Source organism: Eschrichtius robustus, chromosome 20 (genome assembly GCF_028021215.1).
Source record: "Eschrichtius robustus isolate mEscRob2 chromosome 20, mEscRob2.pri, whole genome shotgun sequence".
In the NCBI taxonomy this organism is placed as follows: Eukaryota; Metazoa; Chordata; class Mammalia; order Artiodactyla; family Eschrichtiidae; genus Eschrichtius; species Eschrichtius robustus.
In genome coordinates, this window is record NC_090843.1 from 54,452,047 (window position 1) to 54,474,101 (window position 22,055).

General features: G+C 52.5%; 1 protein-coding gene and 1 non-coding gene across 2 annotated transcripts; one reads left to right on the plus strand and one right to left on the minus strand.

Annotated features, from left to right (window-relative positions):
• Window positions 1-3,843: 3,843 nt before the first annotated feature.
• CCDC92B (coiled-coil domain containing 92B) lies at window positions 3,844-10,125 on the minus strand. Its single transcript, XM_068531612.1, has 3 exons — window positions 9,981-10,125; window positions 6,774-6,821; window positions 3,844-4,439 (listed from the first exon to the last, which is right to left on the minus strand). Exons 1-3 carry the CDS (start codon window positions 10,108-10,110, stop codon window positions 3,844-3,846), a joined length of 774 nt encoding a protein of 257 aa, XP_068387713.1. The 5' UTR covers window positions 10,111-10,125.
• Window positions 10,126-16,968: 6,843 nt separating this feature from the next.
• TRNAA-UGC (transfer RNA alanine (anticodon UGC)) lies at window positions 16,969-17,041 on the plus strand. The gene has a single exon. It is a non-coding gene; the product is annotated as a tRNA-Ala (tRNA).
• The last annotated feature ends 5,014 nt before the right edge of the window (window positions 17,042-22,055 follow it).

The following is a 22,055-nucleotide window of genomic DNA, read 5'->3' on the forward strand; positions in this document are numbered from 1 at the left end:
CTGAAGACGCTGAGTGTGCTGAGCTCCCAAACCGCAGTCCTTGGACAGCCCTCGTTAGTGGAGGATAAGATTAGGGCTCCTCTCTGGGATGCTGGGCTTCTTGCAGCTGGATCGGATGGAGATGGTTGTCAGGGAAGAAGAACCGGCATAGCCAAAGACGTCCAGAACCCCAGGATTCCTTCTAGGCCAGAACAATGGGCAATTCCAGGCACGGAACCCTTCCAATCTATCCCTGCCAACCCTAGCCAGGAGCCTCTAATCTAAGGTCTTGTTTGTTCATTTGGGTTGGGGTGGCATGGAGAGAGGGACAGGGCTCACCTGAGCAGCAGGACAGACGTCTCAGATGAACGCCTTATGCTTTATGTGAGGAATATCTACTGAGGGGACTTCAGAGTCTCAGCTCCCAGTCTCACCAAACCCACTGGCTAAGTCCCAAACCATTCTCTATCTCCTCCACGTCCTTTCCACAGACCCGTGGTGGGCTGAGGGGATGGGGGCGCAGAGTGCCCACAGGAAAAAAGTCTGACTTGTGTGTTTTTCAGATATTTTATTAAGAATAAGGCATATGACAGTCACCCCTAAAGCACAGGGTTCTATTTCCGTGGGTGAGTGAATACACTCTGAAAAGCATTGGATTGAAAAGCGCAGCCAACAGAGAACTTGGAGAAGGATCCCTCTGCCATGCCCATGGGGCTCCTGCCAGGCGGTTCTGCAGCCTCGCACGTCCCCCTCTCAAGGCTGGCACCTCAGCGAGAGGGTGCTGAGAGATCCCTGGCTCTCCGTGATGAGGAGATGCTGCTCTACACCCTCTCGGCCTCCTTCCTCTCCATCAGGGAGACCTCTATTCTGCTGCTTGTTTGGGGAAGGGCTACGCCATTTCAGCCCTCGCCTGGTCCCCCAAACTGCAGGCTACTGTGGGTGGGATATTGGGGGGCAGGGGTACACAGCCCCATGCTGTATTGCCCCCGGGTCCCTGACCGGCTTCCGGAACGGGGAGGGGTCCCCCCCTGCAGCTCCTGGCTCCAGCTAGGGCCTCTGAGTGTCCATGTCAACACCTTCCTCCTGCAGTGGGGACTCATGCGGCAGAGAAGAAGGGAGAGGTGAGGGCAGGGGAGGGAAGGAAACAACCCCTTCCCTCCTAGCCACCCACGTTTTTTCGGGGCTCGAGGGAGGGGGTCTTTCCGTTGGCAGGGCGGGTCCCCCAGGCTAGGAGAAGGGGAGGGCCAGAAGCTGAGGGCAAGGCTGAGGAGTTTCTGACCACTGAGGCCAAGGGCAGGCCACTGACTCCCAGTCTTATTCTGCTGCCCTGAGGGTTCTGTTCCAAACCCAGGTGCAGGAGAGAGGAAGGAAGCCTCTGTCCATTATTTCCAGGAGAGGGAGAGGGAAGGGGAATTTCTGTTAAAATTGGAACCCTGTATTTGCCTTGGCCCCTGCCCCAGCTTGCTGAGTGGAGGTGGGAGGGGTGCTTGCCTTATTTCCTTTCCCAGGCACCCCGACACCTCAGCTGGGAGTCAGCGAGTCAGCCGCCCCAGCACGCTGGACCTTCATCTGGGGTATCTCCAAGTACCTCACAATTAAGTGTCATTATCTCTGATTGCTGGAAGAGCGACAGGAGGCGGGAGGTGCTGATGGGGTCACTTGGGGAGAGGCAGGCAGGCCACGGGAGGATCCGTGGGGTAGGGGTGTTTTGGGGCCCCCAGCCAGACAGCTTGGGTACACAGGAGGGAAGGAGGAAGAGGGCTATTGCTATAGAGCTGGGGGAGGCCAGGTGGGCGTAGCTATGGCTTTTAGTGGGTGGGTGGGTGGATAAAGTACTTCACCATCTCTGTAGAAGAATTGATGTAACAAAGTCACCCAGTTCACCCCAAAAGTTTGATTGTGGAAGATGAGGGCGCCTCCAGAAAGACCCCCTTTCCCTGCTGCCCAGGATCCTCTGGGCCCCGTCACATGAGAGCAGCCAAGAGCAGAGAGAGGCCTCCTCACTCAGAGCTGTTCTGAAAGGGAAGGCAACGGGTCGAGGGGTACGGTGAGTCACCCACACTTGAGGGGAGACAGAGGGTAGAGGCACAACCACAGAGACTGGGGAGGGGAGAGGTGGGAGCAGGCAGAGCAAGGACCCTAGGCCACTACTGTGGCCCATTAGACTGGACAGCACTGTCCGTTCCAAGGGTGTCCCAGTGGCGGACACCTAGACCAGGCCTGGTTATTGCTCAGTGGTCTCAGCAGTCCTGAGCTGGGAGGGGGCTGCATGTTTGTGAGCTCACTGGTGTCCTGCTCCCTCTAACATATACAGTGAAAGAGGGTATAAATGGGGTTCTTTCCCCCTCTTCTTCATGGGGCCATGACAGAAAAAGGGTTCATCACCCTAGAGACCCCCCAGACCCCTGGGTGACAAACAGAAGGCTCAGCCCCAGCCAGGGTCAGGACCTGCCAGGATGGGGTGCTTGTGAGTGAGATAAAGGACTCTCCCTGCCCCATGTCCTCCCTTGGCAGCCCCTGGAAGACCTCACAGGCACTTAGGACTTGATGCGGGACCAACAGAGGAGGGATGGCATGAGAGGACAGGGTTCTAGGGATTTGTCTTTCTTTCTAGGCCGGACTGCGTGGGGGCAATGAACTGGACTGGAGCTTCACTTCCTGCCTTTGGTCGCGACGGGGAGATGGGGAGAAATGCGTTAGGAGGTGGGCAGTATTCTTTCCTTTTGCCACTCCCCAACCTAGAGAGAGAGCACTGAGCACCCCACCACTGTCAGGTCTGATAGGATTGGGGGCATTCCTGGAGAGGGCCAGGCTGGGGCCTAACCTGTCCATTCCCTCCCACCCCTACCCCCAGCAAACCCAAACCTCCATCAACAACTGCCACTTCCAAGAAGCCGGGCCCTTCTTCCTGCCTCTGGGTGCAGCCAGCTAATTAGGAAGCTGGGCAAAATTAGCACCAATAAACAGGACTAGGAAAACTCCCAGGGCAGCCTTCAGGTTCCCAGCTACCTCCTGAAAGCACTTTCTAACCCTTCCATAAGCCTGATGGGGCAGCCCGACTCTGGCGTGTCCCCAGAGTCTAAATACCTAGGTCGGCATCCTGGGGAAGAACTGAGCTGGAGACAGCTCTAGACCAGGATCTGCCACCAAACCCATTCTGTAATCTTCTCTAAGGGTCTATGGGTACTAATTTCCAGAAGTTCAAACTTCAATAAGTCCACACTTTCCCCACCAGAGGCTCTGGAGGAGGCGACTTCTAAAGTGTTCCGTGCTCACCTGTAAGGACCTATCAGCAGGGTAGGGGGTAGGAGAAGCGGCTTCCAAGGTAAAGGTCCAGCCTCCAGACCCCAGCCCGAATCTCCCCTTGGAGGAAGGCTCGGCGGGAAGGGCAGCCGTGGGGGGCTGGAGGAGGCCGCAGCGGGGAGCTGGAAGGCCTAAGGATGCTAAGGGCCACTCTGGTTCCTTTCCGTAGGCCGCCCAGGCTTCCCCCTCCCGCCAAATGATTGTCAGCTTTCCCGGGGCAGGGCGTGGCACCCGCCCCTTCCCCTCCCAGTGGCAGGGTGGGGACCAGATAAAGATCGGTACTGTGAGTCTTCTAGAAAAAGGATGCATTCGCTGGGCGCCGCGGAGGAGGTCCCCGGCGGGAGGGGAGAGCTCAAAGCTTCGGCGTTGTAGGGCAATACAAAAGGCGGGGGCGGCTGGGAGGGGCAGGGGAGCAGGGGCCGCCTCCGCCCGCTCCCTGGGCGAGGGACCGGCTGCCTCAGCCCCTGGGACCCGCCCGCGCGGCCCGAGCAGCGTCCCTAGTCGGGCCCCGGGCCCGCCTTCCCCCGCTCCCCGCCCCGCCCCGCCCAGCCGGCCCCGCGCTTACTCCGGGTCCGCCGGCGCACTGGGCGGGCTGTGCGCGGCCGGCGGGGCGGCTTGGTCAGGGGGCTCCTGGGGAGGCGGCTGGCGCGGGCTGCGGCCACAGGGCCGCAGGGGCCTCCGGGCGTAGAGGAAGAGCGCGGGGTCTGGCATGGCATCGGCGTCGTCCGGGGCGCCGGCCGAGCGCTCCCAGGCGGCCCAGTCCCGGCCGGGGCCCTTGGCGGCGGCCTCGGCTGCGGGCGGGCGGCGGGCCCGCTGTGCGCGCCGGCGGATCCGGGGCTCGGCGGCGGCAGCGGCGGCGCCGGGGCCCGGGCGCGGAGTCTGCAGTTTCTGGCGCGCCGCGTGCAGCTGGCAGGAGAGGTAGGCGGCCGCCTCGGTGTGCTTCTGCAGCTCAGTGCCCAGCACGGTGGCTCGGTGGCTGCGGCGACGCAGCTCCTCCAGGAAGCGGCGCTCCTCAGCGCGCAGGCTGCAGCGCAGCGCCGACACCAGCGCCTCGCGCTGCGCCACCTCCCGCCGCAGCTCCGCGTTGGCCGCCGCCCGCGCCGCCAGCTGTGACTCCAGCTCGCGGCACTTGCTCTCCAGCTCCCGGGACGCCAACTCTGGGCAGGGGAGAGGGAGGGGAGAGTGAGGGTCCCCGCCTGGCTGGACCTGCACAGCTCACCGATCCTCGGAGCGAAGCCCGGCACCCCCCGCCCCCGACTGCACGTCCTGCGGCGCTCGCCCTCACTGCCCACGCGCCTGCGACGCTGGCCTGCCTTTTTCCTCCTCGGGGCCCTTGCACCTATCTTGCCTTCTGCTTGGCCACTCTGATTCTTCAGTGCGACCCTTAAGTTTAAGTGCATACCCTTCCCTGACCATTTATTCACTCCATGACTGTTTGTTGAGCCCTGACTCTGTGCCTTGTATTGTGGCATTGTGGGTATGGTGGATAGTAAAACATTCCTCACGAAGCTCACAGCAAGCATAGTGGGAGAGGTATGGTACATAACCACAAAAGAATGTGAGGTTGCATCTGTGACACGTGCCAATACCACGACTGTAACAGGAGACTGTGACCTAATCAGGGAAGGCTTCTCAGCCGAAGAGCAACTTGGGCTAGGATCTGACAGGTGAATAGGAATTAAGTAGTGAACAGGGGAGAGAAGGGTGCTTCGGACAGAGGGTAGGACTTGTGCAAAAGCCCCGTAGCAGGAGAGACATACAAGAACAAGGGACTGAAAGAACTGGGAGTGTGAGCAGAAAAGGGGAGTCAGTGTGCCGCGAAGCTTGTTTCCTTCATAAAGAGCATTTATTACATTTTGTGGGGTTTTTTTTTAACTTGTTTATTGTTTGCCTTTGCCCACTGCATTGGGTTTCAAACCTGGATGTACACTGGAACCATCCAGAGAGCTTTAAATAATAGTTTCCTGGGCCCTATCAAAGTATCAAGTACTGGGAAAGGGTACTTCTTGAATCTTCCCTGGTGATTCTGATGTACCCCCAGGGTTGAGGACCCCTACCTCCTGGATCATAAACTCCATTTCAGCAGGGTCTGTATCCCAGGACTGGCACATGTGAGTGAGAATGGTGACAAAGGGTAGGTAAAAGGTGACTCTGGAGGGGATATGAAAACCACCAAGTGATTTTCATATAAAAGGAGGACAAGGAAAGAGAGCTCTCAAGCCCACTGAGAGAGAAAATAAAAACCAGGACACTGGGGCAGTGCCTTGAGTCCAGATGACCCCAAAAGCCCTTTCAGAGGAAGGACAGTAGGTGGAGTAAAAGCTACTATTGTCACAGAACTGTTCTTGCCTGGTGTCTGGGATATGTGCCCCCTTCCTCCCAGCATGTAGGCACAAAGAGGCCACCCATGACTGCCACTTAAAGCAGTTGGCAGAATTAGTTCAGGGCCATAAGTGTTTAGATGTTTATGCATGATATGCAAAGCAGTTTGTAGGGCTCCTAGCATTTTACCTTAACCTTAAACTTCCAGCCTTCCCCGTGCCTAACTCTTGGTCCTGTAGCTGTTGATCTATAAGCAGCACATCAATATGGCAGGGAGCCCATTCTTAAAACCCTCCTGGCCAAGAAATACTACTTTTGTGATTCATTTTAAATCAAGCATTTACGGAGTCCCTCTCCATGTCAGGTAATGTACTTGCACTGAGAGACAATGGGTAACACCCAGTCCTAGTTCTCAGAGATCATATAATCTGGAGATTAAGATCTCAACAATGCAACCCCTCCCATTTTAAAAAATTAATTGTGGCAAAAAAAAAAAGGAACGAATTTTGCCATCTTAACCATTTTTTAAGTGTACAGTAGTGTTAATATACCCCCATCATTGTGCAACAGATCTCTAGAATTTTTTCATCTTGCAAAACTGAAACTCTTTACTCATTGAACACCATCTCCCCACACCACTCCTCATTTTATGGGTGAGGTAATAATCTATAAATACTTTAGTGGAATTTCTACAACGGCAAGAAGTCATGCTTTTGTAATATGAAGTATTTGCTAATGTGCATGTGTCTCTTTTCTCCTCCTCTAGACTATGTTCCTTGAAGTCAAAGACCCCATATTGCTATCGTGTTGAATCTTGACACTCAGCATCTTGGAGGGTGTGGACACGGACTGTGAGAATCACTTGTACAAGGATGAGAAGGATTAGGGAGGTGGGTCACAAAGGAATGAAATCAGCCATGTGGACTTCCTGGACACCATCTCCTTCCTGCTTTCATTTTCCCACTTTGGACAGAGACAGGGATACAGGGCACTATGTATGGTGGTGCAGGTTGTTCATTGCACAAGGTCACCAAGCTGAGTGGGCAAATGAGGCTGACGTCCTGCACTCACTCAATAAGCTGAGGAGTGGCTGTCCCCAAGTCTGGATCAGGGGTGGAGAAGGCTTGGGTCCTAAGTGGTGGGGGAAAGGTGACCACTTGTCCTCTTACCTTGCTGGTGAGATTGGGCCTCTTTCATTTCCAGGTCATGGGTCAGTTCTGGGGGCAGAGATAAGAAAAGGCAGTCGTGTGTATGTTAGAGATAGAGAGAAAGAGTATGTGTGTGAGATCAGGAATCACAGCCCAGTAAAAGTGTCAATAAATATTCTCAGAAACCATCTAAACTACCCCCCCTCCATACTTATTTTACTGCAGCCCAGAGAGGGAAAGAGATGAAAGAGAGGTGTCAGAGGCATAGCCTGAGCCCGATCTAGCTGATTCTAGGCCCAGAGATCTTTCCAGTGTAAGCTTTGTGGCCTGGATTTGGGGGTTAGTTCAACCCTCGTGGGAATGAGGCTTGCTTTTGGGGCTGGGGGTGGGGGAGTATTTGCCCCTTCCCAGAGGTGATGTACAAATATTTAACATGCCAACCAATCAGAGCCAGCCTGGAGGACCCCTGCTGCTCAGGGCACATTCTCTTTACTGTTTAGTTGGTGGGTCTGGGAAAGCTGGAGTGTCCTGGGCTGCTTGGGGACACTAAAGGGGGATTCAGGGCGGTGGCTATTTACCAATAGGACACGTACGTTTCACTGTTGTCACAGCCAGTACTGCTGTGCCTGTGCTCTTTTCTGAACATCAGCCCTGCCGGTTCTAAGCTCTGGTTCCGCCACTTTCCGCAGGGCGGGGAGAAGAGCTTCAATGAGGACAGCGCCACCTGGTGGAGCAAAGCCTGCACGGCGCCCGGCTTGGCGCTGAGCGGGTGGGGCGGGGCAACCAAGGGGCCCACCAAGGGCACTGGTGCAGGAGCAGTTTCCTCCTCTGCCTGCCTGTCTTCCCAGTCCCCAACCCTTAGATCCCAGAATGCCCCATCCCTCAGCCAGCTGGGTTTGATCATTTTTCCAGCCCACTCCCCACTCCCCCCCCAACTCCATCAGGGCTTAAGGGCTGGGAGGGGGGCAGGAGGGAGCCCAGGAGCCGCAGCTGCCTATGATGGAGGGCACCTCCTCAGGAGCACCTGGGTGTATCTGCAGGGATGCAGCCTGGTGCCCAAAGGGAGAAGGTGTGAACGTGGGGGTGGGGGAAGGTAGCAGATCTCTGGGTCCACTGCCCAGCAGCACCAACAGAGAGAGACTCACCCTGTGGGCCCTCTGTCTGCCCCTCCTTGCTGCCCTCACCAGGCTCTTCTAGGGACTAGAGGTTTTTCTGGAGGTGCCTTCTCTGGGGAGGCCAACAGTTGCCAGGAGACAGACAGCCTGGAGTGCCTGGGCCTTTTGCTGTGACTGGAGGCTGAACCTCCTCCCTGGGGTCCCTGGGAGAACTCTGATGCCTCCACCCCGCCAGGGCTTCCTGGGGCCAACTTGGCCCCTCCTCCAAGGCCCTGTGATGTAACCAAAGGGGCCCAGGACTAGGTTTGGGGATGTAGCCCAAGGGACTCTGGCTCTGTCACTAACTGCCTGTGGGCTTGTTTCTCCTTAGCCCTTAACCACTAGAGTAGGGGGTGGGGGGACAGAACCCCAGATGGGCTCCACTCCCCCATCCATCAATTCTCCCTGCCCATCTTCCAGCCAGGGTCCCCATGGTTTAGATGAGTGCGCTGTGAGGTCAGACACACTGTGTGACCTCAGGCCAGTGACAGCACCTCTCTGAGCCTCAGTCTCCCCATCTATGAAATGGGAACGAAGTTGCACCCACCTCACAAGGGGCTGTTGATAAGATTAAATGAGACAAAAGAAATAAAGGGCTCAATCTCGGGCCGAGCCGGCTCTTGTTATAATCCAAGCTACCTCCGCAACCACAGCACATTTACCCACCTCTCAAGCCCCTTCATTTTGAGTTGTCACGCAGGTTCTTCCCAAAGCCCTGCCCTCCTGGTTCCTACACCAGCCCCTCCCAACTCTTATCCTTTTCCCACCCTCTGGGTCCCTCTTTAATCTCTTTTTTTTTTTTTTAATTAATTAATTATTTTATTTTTTGGCTGTGTTGGGTCTTCGTTTCTGTGCGAGGGCTTTCTCCAGTTGCGGTGAGCGGGGGCCACTCTTCATTGTGGTGCGCGGGCCTCTCACTGTCGTGGCCTCTCCCGTTGCGGAGCACAGGCTCCAGATGTGCAGGCTCAGTAAATTGTGGCTCACGGGCCTAGTTGCTCCGCGGCATGTGGGATCTTCCCAGACCAGGGCTCGAACCCGTGTCCCCTGCATTGGCAGGCAGATTCTTAACCACTGCGCCACCAGGGAAGCCCCTAATCTCTTTTTTTAAAAAAATGTATGTACTTATTTATGGCTGCATTGCGTCCTCGTTGCTGTGTGCAGGCTTTCTCTAGTTGCGGTGCATGGGCTTCTCATGGCGGTGGCTTCTCTTGTTGCAGAGCACGGGCTCTAGGCGCGCGGGCTTCAGTAGTTGTGGCTCGTGGGCCCTAGAACACAGGCTCAGTAGTTGTGGCGCATGGGCTTAGTTGCTCCGCAACATGTGGGGTCTTCGTGGACCAGGGCTCGAACCCGTGTCCCCTGCATTGGCAGGCGGATTTTTAACCACTGTGCCACCAGGGAAGTCCCCCAGATTGAGTTTCTTAATGTAGCATGATGCTGCTCAAAAATCTTCAGTGGCTCCCTACTACCCAGGAGGACTTCTTAGCTGTCCTGATATTGGTCAAAGTCTTCCATGATCTGGCTGCAACTGTATTTCCCAGCAGCTTTAAGCACAGCATTATCCAGTCTAATAGAGCTTTTCATGAGCTTTTGGTTTCCTACCTTCTGCATGTTGCCATGCTGTTCCTTTCATTTGGAAAGCTTTCTCCACCCTCGTTGCCCCGTAATATCTCAGCATGTCTAAATCTAACTCAGCTCTCAGGGAGAGGAAGTGCTCCCTCCTCTGGGGAGCGTGGGATGCCTGGTCTCCTCCTCCATCACCCACGCCTCAAGCTGGACATGATCCTGCCCATGAACTCCTGTCAGCCCTCTTCATTTTTTGTGTATCTTTAGATTACCTGTTGGTGTGTGTGTGTCTCACCAACTAGACTGAGGGCTTCTTAGGGCTGGGAGGTGCTTGATGAACATTTTGTATCTCACTTCCCTAAGACTCAGTTTCCTCACCAAGAAAAAGGGGTGATCAAACACCTGCCTGGCAGGATTGTTAAGAGGCTTAGAGAGGCTCTTGGTGGACACCCCATCAGGGACAGTGCTTATGATGATGACAGTCGCCCCCCGCCATCCCTCCAGGCCTCACCTGAGCAGCGTTTCTGCAGCCTCAGGATTTCCAGGTGCAGGTCTCGCAGCAGGGCCATCTGTTCTTTTTTCAGGAAGCTGATGTGGCGTTGCACGCTCTGGATCTGATGCTCCAGGGACACGGTATCCATGGCAACCCAGGCCTGGGCCCCACCTGGGGAGGATGACAAGGTGAAACCACATCTTCTGGGCGCATCCACCCTGCCAAACTTCAGGTCCTTTCAATGGTCTCCTTCAGTCTGGGGTCCTGTTGTACCAGGGAGGTGATTCTGCCACTGAAGTCATTTCCCCTGTATTTACTCACTGAAGCTTCATAAACAAGCAGTGTGTTGGCAGGAAGTATAATTATTCCCATTTAACAGATGAAGAACCAGAGGCTCAGAGGGAAATGGCTTTACTCCCTTGCCCCCATGTAACTTTAGCCTCTTCTATATCTCAGAGAGGGAAAACAAATGGGGCAGCAAAGTCAGTAAAGAGAGACAGACATTTGGGTTCTAGTCTGCTTCTTCACAAGCTGTGTGACTTTGGGCAAGCCCTCTCCCTCTCTAGGCTCTCGGTTTTCTCGTGGGTAAAATTAGGGAATTGTGGAGAGGATGAATGCTGAAGCCTCTCCAGCTCTGCCATCCCTCAAGCATCCCAGCTCAAGGGTGACCATCAATTGGCAGGGCAGTGTGATAGTTAGAGCACAACCCTCCGCCAATTCAATTCCATTTCTCTGACTTAACCTCAGCCCAGGGCTCTGGGCTCTTCCATGTCACAGAAGAGGAAGATCTGATGAATGTTTTATTAATACTGATCCTGTGGGCTGAAGGCAGGTGGTGGAGTCCCTTTTTCCAAGAGGAATAGGGGAGGGTCATATGGAGACCTAAGCAGTAGGTCCACGGTAGAAGCTTATGACACTGTGATGGGAGAGGGAGTCTTGCATCCCTGAATCCTAATGATGGCCTGGCTTTTCAGCGCTCTCTCTTCTGACCCTGCCCCTTTCCCAGTGAGTCTCTTCTGTGATGATCAGCATCTTGGAAAAGCATAGGCAGGGGGCAAAAACAGGTGGCAGAGGGCAGCGGAAGCCGAGACCTCTGGAGTCCAGGACTCAGAGCTCATGCCTTCTCTGCCAGGGACTCCCAAAGCTTGTGATGGCCCTTCCTCCACCTGCCCTAGGAATTCCCTGGCCAGAGGAGAGGAAAACCAGTTGATGGACTGTTCTGTTCAGCAACGGTCCCCTTGAAACAGGCTTTCTGGTAAGCCTCTGCAAAGCAAGATTTTCATTTGTAGGGTCACATCCAGCAGGTGCACCTGAGAACCTCACATTCATAGGTTCCTCTCTTGGGGCCCCCCTTCCCTTGTACCTGCATGGCCTCCCTAATCCAACCAACTGGGCTTCACTTCAGCAGGGGGTGGCCCTTTGGCCTGTGGGAATCACTGGTTACATTTACTGACCATCTGCTATGTTTAGGGAACTTTATGCACATTATCTTACTTCTGCCAACCACTCTTCAGTAGGTATCACCACCTCCATTTCACAAACAAAGAAACAGACTCAGAGCTGAAGTGACTTGTGCCAGTTCACATGGTCAGTAAGTGGCAGCAGATCCAATTCTCCAACCAAGTCTTTTGAATCCAAAGAAGTTTCCCAGTATTTACAGTGAAAACAGTCCTGGGTTTGAATCCTAGGTTTTTCGGTTCCCTGCCCCGTGTGACTTTGGGCAAGAAAGTTAACCTCTCTGAACCTTGCTTCCCCTCTCTGTAAAATGAGGCTACTAATAGTAACAGTCCTAGGATAGTTGTGAGGGTTAAATGAAATTAGAAATTGTAGAGCATTTAGCACAGAACCTGGCTCCATCAACGCCGCATCCCTTCTCCTCCCTGTTTAATGTGTGTTAAGGTTAAGGTTAATCCCTGCCCTGATTTGCTCATTTGTTCATCATTCATTCATTCAATGATCTACTATTACCAACCACTGTGCTGGGTACAGGGACATAGCGATGAACAAAACAGTATTCCTGCTTTCTGCTCTCATGGAGCTCACAGGGCCAAGAGAAGAGAATCAAACAAATAAACAGGTACATCAAACAAACAAATAATACAAATACGTTTACAGTTACAATCTATAAGTGCTGTGAAAGAAACCTACAGGGTAACGTTGAAAGAATATAAAGTGGGACCTAATTATATTTGGGGTCAGGGAAGGTATCTTTGTGGAAATGATTTTAGGCTGAGGGACTTCCCTGGTGGCACAGTGGATAAGAATCCGCACTCCCAATGCAGGGGGCCTGGGTTCGATCCCTGGTTAGGGAACTAGATCCCACATTCATGCCACAACTAAGAGTTCACATGCCACAGCTAAGGAGCCCGTGTGCCGCAAATAAGGAGCCCATGAGCCGCAACTAAGGAGCCCACGTGCTGCAACGAAGACCTGGTGCAACCAAATAAATATTAAAAAAAAAAAAAAACAAGAAATGATTTTAGGCTGAGACCTTGTGGCAGGCAGAATTCCAAGGTGGTCCCCAAGATTCCCAGCCCCTGATATATACACAATATGATAGATTTCACTCCTGATTAGGTTATATGACAAAGGTGAAGGCTTTTATAGATGTAATTAAGGTCTCCAATCAGTTGACTTTGAGTTAAAAAAAAAGGGAGATTATTCTGGGTGGGCCAGGTTCAAAGGGCCCTTGCTATAGGAAGAGATCTGAAGCCTGAGAGAAATTTGGCTTCTGGCCTGGACGGGGTAAACTGCCATGCTGTGAGACAGCCTGTGCAGGAAGCCATAGGCAAGAACCTGAGTGAGGCCTCTAGTAGCTGAGAATGGTCCCTGATTGACAGCTAGCCCGAAAATGGGGACTCCAGTCCTACAGCTGCAAGGAAGTAAATACTGCCAACAACCTAAGGTATCTTGGAAACGGATCTTTCCCTCGTTGAGCCTTCAGAGGAGGATGCAGCCCTACCTTGATTTCAGCCTTAGGAGACCCTGAGTGGAGGACCCAAGTAAAAGGTGCCAGACTTCTGATCCTTGGAAACTGTGAGATAATAAATTTATGCAGCAATAGAAAATTAATACAGACTTGAAGGAGGGGTAGGAGTTAGTCAGAAGACTAAAGGGAAGAGTATTCCACACAGGGAACAGCATCTGTGAAGGCCCAGAGGTAGAATAATGATAGCTTACATTTACTGAGTGCCTACTATGTGCCAGGCTTTGCGCTAAGTGCTTTATGTGGTCTTTTTGAGGAACGGAGACATTGCCACTGCTGGTGAAGTTGAAGTGTAAGGTATTAGCGGAGAGTTGCAGGAAGTGAGGTTAGCAAGTGAAAGATCACACAGGGACTTAAAGCTGTGTTAAGAATTTTGGACTAATGCTAAATGAATTGGGAAGTTATTAAAGGATTTTAAGCAGGAGATGGATGTGATAGGATTTGCATTTTTAAAAGATCACTGGCTGTTGTGGGGAGGGCAGATTAGAGGGGGCAGAGTGGATGTGGGGAGGTCAGCTGGGAAAATGTAGCAGTTATCAAGGTGAGAGATGACAAAGGCCTGGACCGGATGATGGAGGTGGAGTTGGAGACAAGTTCCAGGTGTATTCTGGGGGTAGAATTGGCAGGATGAGGGGATGGGTTGGATTAGATCATGGTGATGGGGAAGGGGATGTCCAGGATATCTCCCAGTTTTCCAGTTTGGGAAACTCAAGTATGAAGGCACTTTTGCTGGATCTTTCCCCATTTCTTCATCTTTCATGCTGGACTTCTTTCACATTGGATCTCTTCTATAATCACTCCTTCCATGATCTCATCCAATCCAATGGCTGTAAATGCTATTTATATGCTGACTCCTAAACTAAATCTCCTAATACCTCCACTTGGATGTCTAATAGGTCCCTCAAACTTACAAGGTTCAATACTGAACTCTTATGATCCCTCCTACAAGCCTGCTCTGGCCCAGTGTTCGGTATCTTGATAAAGGGCACTTGGTTGCTCAGGCCAAAAACTTAGAAGTCATCTTTGATTCCTTTCTTTTTTCTTAAATTTATGTTTGGCTGTGTTGGGTCTTTGTTGCTGCTCGTGGGCTTTCTCTAGTTGCGGCAAGCAGTAGTTGTGGCACACGGGCTTAGTTGCTCCGCGGCATGTGGGATCTTCCCGGACCAGGGATCAAACCCATGTCCCCTGCATTGGCAGGCAGATTCTTAACCACTGCGCCACCAGGGAAGCCCCCTCATTGCTTTTTATTCAACTTGCCAAGCATACTGTAGCCTCAGGGACTTTCCCTCTGCCAGGAATGTCCTTCTTCAGGATACCCTCAGGGTCCATTCCCTCCCTGCATTCAGGACTCTGACCCAGGGCCCTTCTCTGATTGCCTGATTTAAAATAGACCTCTTGGGAATTCCTTGGCAGTCCAGTGGTTAGGACATTGTGCTTCTACTGCTGGGGGCCCAGGTTTGTTCCCTGATGGGGGAACTACGATCCCTCAAGCCGCATGGCACGGCCAAAACAAACAAACAAACAAGATACCAAAAAATGGAACACTCTGTCGCTCTCCATTCTCTTAATCTACATTGTTTTTTTCCCCATGAACTTATCACCACAAGAATATATTACATTTTTGCTTATCTGTTTCCCCTGCCAGATTGTTGGCAACTCAAGGTGAAGGACTCTTGTGTTTCCTCCTGTTCCCTAGTACCTAGCATAGAATCTGGCAAATAGGAGCTACTCAGTAAATATGTGTAGAATGCCTGAGTGAGTGAATCTGTCAAGCTGGGGCAGACTGATGGAGAAGCAGACTTACAGAGAAGTTAAGTCCCAGCCCGAGACATGTTAGATTTGACATGCTCAGGAGACCTCAAACAAGGAGAAATAGATTTCAAGCAGGCAGTCAGTATACTGGTGCATAACTCGGGGGAAACAGGTGAGCTATGTCTGTGCTCTTGTATATCTATGTTGGGATGTGTGTGCCTCTGCACCTGTGCATATACTTGAGCCTGTGTGCATGCCTCAAGGAGTGCATGTATGTGTGCATGTGTGTATGTGTTTTGCGGGAGGGTTCTTGCTTCTCTTGTGTCTATGTGTCTGCTGTGCGTGCACCTGAGGGATGAAGGCGTGTGGGCCTATGCTTAGGATGAAGAGAGAAAATGTCTGTTCCTAGCTGCTGAAAAGCAAATGTTTCTGAAGAGTAAAAGCCCTTTCCACACAGCCCTGGAGACTGGACCCTGGCCACAGTTAGAGGCTGAACCAACCAGCTGTTTCTGTGCCTTCCCAGAAGGACTTGAGTATTTGCTCCCAACTAGGCAGGCTGTTCTTCTCAGGGCAGAAATTTGGGTCACAAATGATCTTGGCAAATATTCTTTCTTAGACGGTATTGTTTAGTTTGTTTGGGGGAGGGCGGGGAATGGAGTGGGGAAGGGGGAACCAGGGACAACACAGATCTCTCTGTGTAGCTGGGGAATCATAGGCACTTCAGAAGGCCTGAGCCAGGAAAATGTCAGGTTTTTGCATAGAAATGCAGTGCTGGAAGCTCCAGATTTCAGAAAATGCTCCTGCCTGAGGACTTGGTCCAGGCCAGTGGCAGCAGATGAAGGGTTAGAGCTATCAGTGCCATCTTCTCCCCGCACCCAGCCCGAGATGCCCAAACTCACAGATTACAGTGCTTGGTGAGAAGGGTCCCTCACCTCTGTCCACTGTCCCGACAACTTCAGGGCCTGCATTGTTTATGCTGCCCACCTTCTCCTGTGCTCCTAGTTCTCTCTTTGAATTTTCTAGTTTGATAAAAAAAGTTCATTTAAAAAAAGTGTCATTAAGAATAAAAAAGGACCTGTAACACAGGCTTCACAATTTATAGAGTTAATTCCAAGTACTTTTGATATGCCTCTCATCTGTTTGAAAGTTATAAATATTTTCCCCTCTTGGGGAAGCTGGTGGGAGAAACCTTCTGTGCTCAGGTCCCCAACCATTGACAAAGTGTCAGGCCCAGGAACTCTGTGACCCTGGTACAATTCTGACTTTCTAAGACCTGGGCTCCTGATCTCTGAAAATGACCTCACCTCCTGCTTGTCTCTGGAGCTTATGGGTACCCACTTCCTTCCCCAGCTATCTATCTACCACAGACCGGGCAAGGAGGAAACTGTAGTTCTCTCTCCTCTCCAGTTCTTAGAGCTCCTTGGGTTGAAAGAACCACAGAAAGTACAGAATAATAGTACTCAGGGCTCAGAGGGGCCCTCAGAATCATCGCAATCAGTGTTTTTCAAACTTTGCTCCATAGAGTTCCAGAGTTCTGCAAAGGGGTCTCAGATGTGGCCAAAAGGTTTGAGGGCAAAAGACAGGACTGGAAGCTTTGCTGTGTTTATTCCTCTCTTATATGGTGGGCTTGTGCATACAAATTCATTGGAGAAAGGGCTTCCACTAACCAAAAGTTTGAAAACCACTTATGTCGTCCAAATTTTCCTTGAGTGGCTAACCATCCTCCCTTCCTTAGTCTGCTCAATGTCTCTTGGTCTCTGCTGCCCCCATCTCTCCCTCAGGCAGACACCGTGGCTGGGAGATGAAGCACCTCTGAAGCCTCTTGCTTTCTGCTTACATGGAGTTTGCACTGTCTGCCACCCCGCAGCCCCTGACTGCTTCTCTTGTCCCAGTTTCAATTTCATTCTTGGTGTCTCTTTTCTCTTTGGGATTGAAAATATTTATTGAGTCAACAAATATCCTTGCGCTGTTCTGAACACTCAAATACCCACATTTTGTTAAAATTCTTTAAGTATGAATTCTTGTTTCAAGGAGAAAGTTAAACTTATGTTTATCATTCTTATAGCCAGGGCAGGTATATTAGATAAGACAGGCTTGGAAATAAATGGATAAATAAATGAATTAATATATTCTTTACTTTTTTAAGTCATTATTCCTCTTCACTACCTGACTCTGAGGCCTGGGGTAGGAGGGAGAGCAGGAACTCAAGAAGTCTTTCTCAGACATGGATGCACAGGTAATAATATTTATAATAATCATCAGTGGAATTCCCTGGCAGTCCAGTGGTTAGCACTCTGCACTTGCACTGCAGGGGGCCCAGGTTCGATCCCTGGTCGGGGAACTGAGATCCCGAAAGCTGTGCAGCCAAGTTAAAAAAAACAAAGAAAGAAAAACATCAGTGCACAGGTATAATAATACCTATAAAATAACAATAAATGGCTGGCACTGCTCTTAGCATTTTATGTATATTAACTCATTTATTTATTTACTTATTATTATTTTTTTTGGCTGCGCGGTTTGCGGGATCTTAATTCCCTGACCAGGGATTGAATCCAGGCCCTCTGCAGTGACGGCACCCAGTCCTAACCACTGAACCACCAGGGAACTTCCTAACTCATTTATCTTTACGACAACCCTGCATTGAAGGTCCTATTAGTATATCCACTCCATAGATGAGGAAGCAGAGGCTCAGAGAGGTTAAGTAGTTTGCCCAACATATACAACTACAGTGCCTGGCAACTAGGATCTCTCCACTGGGTGCTCACCGTGGCATTCAAGGCCCTTCACAATCTAAACACAGTGCACATTTGCAGTCTGAACTCCTCTTTCAGATTCTACCACTTGCTGCTAGCCGTGGACATCCCCTCACTATCCCCCACCCTATCTCTGCCTCCTGAAACCTGACCCATCCTTCAAGGCCCTGCTCAGATGCTACTTTTCCCATGAAGCCTTCCCTGGCCCACCATGCTGGGAAGACTCTCTCCTGCCTTTGTGTTCCCCAGGCATTCTGCCTTGTATCATATTATGCTGTGTGTGTGTGCACGCCCCCCGTGTGTGCGTGTGCAAACCTGGCTCTAAGCCATAAGCTTCCTGAGGGCAGGGCCTCACCAGGCCAAGTCAGTGCACGTATTAAAAAATAATTACTCCCCCCCCTCCAACCTCCCCAAGTCCTTGGCTCTCCTGGGGACTTGCGTTGGGAACAAAAAGTCAGTCCTTGACAAATGTCTGGGACTTTCTGCCAGGTGGGGTCACTTGGCCAGTTGTGGAGCCACAGTTCTCTGGTGGTCTTGTGGTCTTCTCCACTCTGGGGCCCCTCATCCCCCAATACCTCTAGGCTATGGCTCCCCTCTCTACTGAAGAGCCCAGGACCCCCGACCTCAGTGGAGCTGAAGATTCAGGGACACGGGGAGTGGGATGTATGGGGAAACTGGAGCCCCCGCCCCCTTCAGTCTTAATGTTCTGCCCTGATTATGCCTCGGATATGACTCCCAGAGAAGGCAGGGGGGGATGTGGAGACGAAGGAGGACGGCGAAGAGAGGTACCTAGGGAGGACAGGGGAAGGCAGGCAGAAGGAAAGATACGCGTGGTGGGAGATGGCAGGAGATGGCGGTGGCTCGACCTCGGGCCGCTCTGGACTCTTCGCCAGGGCCAGGAAGGGCCCGAGTCTGGGCGGCGGAGGACAACTTCTGCCAGCAGCCCGCGGGTCCTGTCCGTCTCCCGCGCTGCGGTGCGCAGCCCCGCGCCAGCCCTCCCGGGGGAGCTGGAGCCCGGGTCGTGCGGTTCCCCACCCGGGGCCACCCGGGCGCCCACCCCCACGCCCACCGGCCTCCTCACCTTCGGGACCTGAGGGAGCGACGGGCCAGCGGAGCCCTGAGTCCGGGCCGGGCTGCGTGGGGGGAGGCGCTGTTCTTCCCCGCGCTAGCTGCGCCCGGGGTTCCGCAGCGCCCGCCCGGGCTGTGGCGCCATCAGCTACTGCGAGGCTGCGGGGCGGTCGGGCCGGGGCTCCGGGGGGCTCCCGGGCGCCGAGGGGGGTCCGGGGCGGGCTCCAGGCGTAAACACCCAACAACGTGACCGGAACTGGCGAACGAGCAGTAGGGGGGAAGGGGGGGGGGCGGGAGAGATAAGGGGGGAGGGGAGGGACCTGGGACTGGCGAGGAGGGGCCGTGGGCGGGGCGGGGGGAGGGGAGGCTGGCTGAGCGCGGTCGGGGGAGGGGGAATCCCGGGAGTCCCGGGAGCCCCGGGAGCCAGGCCTAAGGACCCCGGCGGGCTGCCGAACTCGCGGAGCCGGCTTTGCCTGGAAGCTGGAAGGGAAACCCGGGGAAGCCGCCGGCCACTTGCAGAGCACGGGCGCGGAGGGCGTATCAGCACCGCGGACAGCGCCCAGGCCCGCAGGCCGCGATCCGCTCCTCCCCTCTGCCCACCCCCTGGCGTAGAAACCGGAGACAGTGCCCCCCACTGGCCCAGGGAAGGGTTGGGGTTGGGGGGGGGGTGAGCTGCCCAGAGGTCAGAAAATCTACCCTGTGCCTCAGATCTGTCACTAGCTGTGTGACCTTGGGTGAGTCACATCACCTCTCTGGGCGGCAGTTAATAAGACATCCCCTTTCCCTCTATTTGAGGGGCCCAAAAGCCAAGAGAAGATCCTTTTAAAACCCTAACTAAAGTCCAGAACATTGGGGTTGATCCGTTTTCACTGTACAGGGGAGGCTTCTGGACCGGACTGCTTGGCTTCTAATTCTGGGTCTACCAATACCTTCCTCCTTCTCGGACCCCAGTCTCCTCATCTGTAAAATGGGGTAATGATGGTCTACACAGCTCATAAGGTCTTTGGGTTGTTGTGAGGTTTAAATGAAATAATACATGTAAAGTACATACAACAGTGCTGAGTGCTCAGTAGGCATTCTTGCTGATGATGGCAAGGGACCAGGTGGCACTGAGTGAGTGGCAGCTGGTTCAGAGTTCCCTCTGGGTGAGTCATTTCCATCCCTGCCTTCAGGGACTGGAGGAAGGGGCTGAGGGACTTCAGACTATAGGGCTGGTCTGGCTTTTCCCGCTCTGTTGCCAGCCGAATACTTCCTTCCCTACCCTCCTAGGCCAAATATCCAGAGAAATCTTCTACCTTTGTCTCCGGAACTGGGAGACCTTTGCATGAGGGCCTTGGGGAAGGTTCCAACGACTCATCAAAGGTCATCCTGCCTTTTCTCTATGGATCCCTTTGCTCCCTTGTCCTTCCTAGTCAACTTTCAAACCTTAACTGGACTTGAGCGTCAATGGATAAAAGCTTTAGCTGCTCTTGGCAGATTCTCAAAAAATTGAAATTACTCTCTTAGTTGGCTTGACAGGCAGTGGGGTTTGAAGGCATCTCAAATCCCGCCCGGTGGTAACTCTAGCTTCTAGCCGTGCTGAAGGTAGCTCCTCTTCACCCCATCTCCCCTGAGGAAAGCCCTGGGAGAGGAGCAGAAAGGCCAGCCCAGTGCTGCTGCTCCCTCCCTTGCTGTCCCTCGTGGGGCAGCATTCCTGGGCCATGTATTGTGTGTGTGTCTCCAGCAGGGCTATGGGTCTGAGAAACCATTGATTTACCAGTGCTGGTGAACCAACCCCTCAATTTCATGAGATACTGGTAAGAAGGATGAAAGGTATGTTTTGTATCCCCAGAAGACATGTGGTATGAAGGACCTGAAAACCTGGTCTCTGGTCTGAGCTCTATTACTTACTAGTTACGTAATTCTGGGGAAGCCTTAACCTCTCTGAGCTCCAGTTCCTCCTTAAGATAGTAAAAAAGGGAAAGCAACATCTACTCTGCCAAAAGGATCATTGTGGGGTTGTCATGAGGTGAGAGTGAAAGGGTTTTGTAAAGTGCATGCAGATGGAAGTGTTATAACCAGGACCCAAGTGTTTTTCTCCTTGATCAGTATCAAGATGGATCCTGGAGGGACTTCCCTGGTGGCACAGTGGTTAAGAATCCGCCTGCCAATGCAGGGAACATGGGTTCAAGCCCCGGTCCGGGAAGATCCCACATGCTGTGGAGCAACTAAGCCTGTGCGCCACAACTACTGAGCCTGCGCTCTAGAGCCCTCAAGCCACAGCTACTAAGCCTGTGTGCCACAACTACCGAAGCCCGCATGCCCAGAGCCAGTGCTCCACAACAAGAGAAGCCACCACAATGAGAAGCCCGCACACCGCAACGAAGAGTAGCCCCCAGTCGCCACAACTAGAGAAAGCCCGCGCACAGCAACAACGAAGACCCAATACAGCCAAAAAAAAAAAAGAAAAGAATCCACCTTCCAGTGCAGGGGACGCGGGTTCGATCCCTGTTCGGGGAACTAAGACCCCACATGTCGTGGGGCAACTAAGCCTGCGCACCACAACTACTGAGCCCACGCACCACAATGAAAAATCCCGTATGCCGCAACTAAGACCCAACACAGCCAAAAAAAAAAAAAAAAAAAAAAGATGGATCCTGGGACTCTGGCTTTTCACCAGCTGAAGCAAACAGCTCCAGATGCCTGTCTGATGGGTGGCCCTGCCTGGTCATGGGGGGCTCCAGCCTTGCCACAAGAAGTGCTTCTGACAGAGTCCTGCACTGGGCCAAGCTCCCAGCTGGGCCTCTAGGGCTGTCCGTGGGACACCTGCAGGAAAAAATCCACATGTGAGACAACAAAAGATGTGCACAAAAGCATCCAAGGAATAACTGAAAATGATGAACCAGCAGAGCTAGGGCTTAAGATTTTGGGAAAGGAGACTTTGAGGTGCTTCCTTGGAGGAGGTTAACAATCAGTCAACACACAGAGTACAGTAATATTGAGCAAAGCTGACTGCATGGTCCTATACCTGACATTATGGGGAGACCCAGAGACATATTATGACATGGAGATTATGATATTGCGGATGATGATGTTGATAATAACACTTATTAAGCATGTTCTATATGCCAAGCCATCTACTAAATACTTAAAAAAAATCATATTTCTATTTTCAAAATTAAACTTGTAACCAAGTCAAAGAAAACTAAATTGTATAAAAAGTGTACATCAGGCCTCAAAAGTAACATTATTTTGAGCTGAGCACTTTACCCACATAATCTCATTGAAACTTCAGAGAAATCCTACTGGAAAGGTTTATTCCCATTTGTAGGTGGAGAAAATGAGGCTCAAGAGAGGTTAAGTTTGATACCACCCAGCTTGTGAGCAGCAGAGCCAGGATTCAAACTCCAGCCCGATCAAGGCCAGGGGTGGGGGACTTCCCTAGTGGCGCAGTGGTAAAGGCTCTCTGCTCCCAATGCAGCGGGCCGGGGTTCGATCCCTGGTCAGGGAACTAGATCCCACATGCATGCCGCAACTAAGAGTTTGCATGCCACA